The sequence below is a fragment of the Apium graveolens genome, chromosome 5 (assembly GCF_009905375.1).
Source record: "Apium graveolens cultivar Ventura chromosome 5, ASM990537v1, whole genome shotgun sequence".
Classification (NCBI taxonomy): domain Eukaryota; kingdom Viridiplantae; phylum Streptophyta; class Magnoliopsida; order Apiales; family Apiaceae; genus Apium; species Apium graveolens.
Window position 1 is genome coordinate 264,232,309 of NC_133651.1, and position 2,422 is coordinate 264,234,730.

The 2,422-nt window shown below is 41.8% G+C and overlaps 2 protein-coding genes across 2 annotated transcripts; both read right to left on the reverse strand.

Annotated features, from left to right (window-relative positions):
* Positions 1–468: 468 nt before the first annotated feature.
* On the reverse strand, positions 469–1,044 carry LOC141660930 (uncharacterized). The gene has a single exon (XM_074467908.1). The coding sequence runs from the start codon at positions 1,042–1,044 to the stop codon at positions 469–471; it is 576 nt and encodes a 191-aa protein (XP_074324009.1).
* Positions 1,045–1,098: 54 nt separating this feature from the next.
* LOC141660931 (uncharacterized) lies at positions 1,099–1,749 on the reverse strand. Its single transcript, XM_074467909.1, has 2 exons — positions 1,339–1,749; positions 1,099–1,269 (listed from the first exon to the last, which is right to left on the reverse strand). Exons 1-2 carry the CDS (start codon positions 1,747–1,749, stop codon positions 1,099–1,101), a joined length of 582 nt encoding a protein of 193 aa, XP_074324010.1.
* Between the last annotated feature and the right edge of the window lie 673 nt (positions 1,750–2,422).

The window sequence follows — 2,422 nt, forward strand, 5'->3', positions numbered from 1 at the left end:
GATCTTATTACTTAGGTTCCCTTAACCTTTCTCAATACATTATATTCCTTTTTATGATCCTTTATTATAATCCTTTAATTTAAATCCTTTTTATCCTGTTACCTTATACTCAATTCTCTCCGTATCTTGTGGATTTCCGGGAAAAACCAAAGTGTTCGGAATTGGATTCTGACGATATTTACATACACTTATATACTTCATAGAGTACTAATAATATCCCAGAATATCCATTACAGAACCCCTACATAGTGTGGCGTGAAAAGTTTTCTCATTCAGCTAAAACACTATTCACAAGGGTTATAAAAAGTTGAAAATTTTGGGGTTATTACACTTCTCCTAGTTCCAAGGTTCGTAGTCATGTATACTACCCCCTAGGCTAGGAGGAATTAATTTGCTACTAGTCTATTACATAGGAATTAATCATAGAAATGAGGGGGCCAAAGCCACACCCTACTGATAATACTTCCGTTAGTGCTCTGCATTCCAAGCCCGAGGAATAAGCTTGCCATCCAAATCTTCCAAGCGATAGGTTCCCTTACAAAGTATAGCCTTGACCTTGTATGGTCCCTCCCAGTTAGCTCCAAGCACCCCATGCTGAGCTATTTTGGTATTTTGCATGACTTTTCGTAACACAAGATCTCCCACCTTATAGGGTTCAGACTTCACCTTCTTGTTAAAATACCTTGCAATTCTCTGCTGATATGCAGCAAGTTTCAACTGAGAGTTCATTCTGGCTTCGTCCAGCAAATCAAAGTGGAGCCTCTGGTTAACTTCTGCATCTTTCTCAACAAACAAATCCATTCGCAGAGATCTGAATCCTACTTCTACGGGGACCATAGCCTCATACCCGTACGTCAGCAAAAAAGGGGACTCTCCCGTGGTCGACCTAGGAGTCATGAATCTCCCTAAGAATATAATTCCCTTCTGCCAGATCCACACAGCATAATAGTGGTTGGTTAAACCCTCTCTTATACAATACTCCATCATATTCCCCTGGTAGCGAAGGCGTCGAGCTTGTAGCTTGTCTTCTGGAAAAGCTCCCATTCGAATATAATTGTGAAGGGGGGTCATCCAATTTCCTTGTGGGATCTCCAGTGTCTAGAACACTCCTACTTCTGGAATACTTGGGAATTCTTGGATCTCCAAGGGAATTTTCCCAAGTTGGACGCTGTCCATTTGTGACCCCATCTTTTCCAAGGCATCTGCATTGCTATTTTCTTCTCTTGGTACACCCTCTAGCCTGGCACTTCCAAACTTTTCCAGTAGACGCTGTACACATCTCATATATAACTATGTCTGAGGTGCTCGTGCTTGGAAACCTCCGTTGACTTGGTTTACCACTAATTCTGAGTCACTATGAGCGATCAAGTTCACAAGCCCCACTTCCAGAGCTATTTTTAAACCATTTATTAATGATTCATACTCAGCATCATTGTTAGTGACGTAAAATTTGAAGTGGATAAAACTCATCAAATGATGCCCTTCCTGGGTGATCAAAACAATCCCGATACCTGCTCCATTATTATTCACAGCCCCATCAACATGCAAGATCCACCAAAGGTATGGGAATTCTTCTCTCACGTCAACAAGAGGATTCCCTTGTGAGGAAGGTTCTGCCAACACTATAGCCTTATTGTCTACTTCAGAGTCAAACTCAAGTATGAAATCAGCCAACGCTTGTCCCTTGATCGCTGTATGAGGGCAATATTTTAAATCGAATTGTCCCAACTCTATTGCCCATTTTAACATTCATCCCGATGATTTCGGTTTATGTAAAATATTCCGGAGAGGATAAGCAGTGCGGACCTCTATTCGGTGAGCTTGGAAGTACGGCCTTAATTTTCGTGTCGCAAGGATAAGGGCGTACACCAATTTTTCCATGCTGGTATATCTAGTCTATGCATCTAGCAACCTTTTGCTCACATAGTACACGGGCAATTGGTGACTTCCTTGCTCTTTTACCAACACCGCGCTGACAGAGTATTCTGAGACTGCCAAGTAAAGAATTAATGTTTCCCCATCTTCCGACTTGGCCAACATAGGAGGATTTCCCAGCCGCTCCTTGATTTTCGGAAAAGCCTCTTCACAATCCGAGGTCCACACGAAATCCTTCCCCATCCCTTTAATTGCTTAAAAGAAATTCTTTGCATATATCCGAAGACTTAGAAAAAATTGATTCAAAGCCGCAATCTTTCCCGTCAGGCTTTGCACTTGCTTAACACTGGTGGGAGGTTTCATGTCCAACAGAGCTTTGAATTTTGCCGGGTTTGCCTCAATCCCTCGGTGGTTAATCATGAACCTCCAGAATTTCCCTTATTCCATTTCAAATACACATTTCTGAGGGTTCAGCTTCATCCTATATTTTCTAAGGATATAGAACATCTCAGCCAAGTCTGCTATGTGATCTTCCGACCTCTTAGAT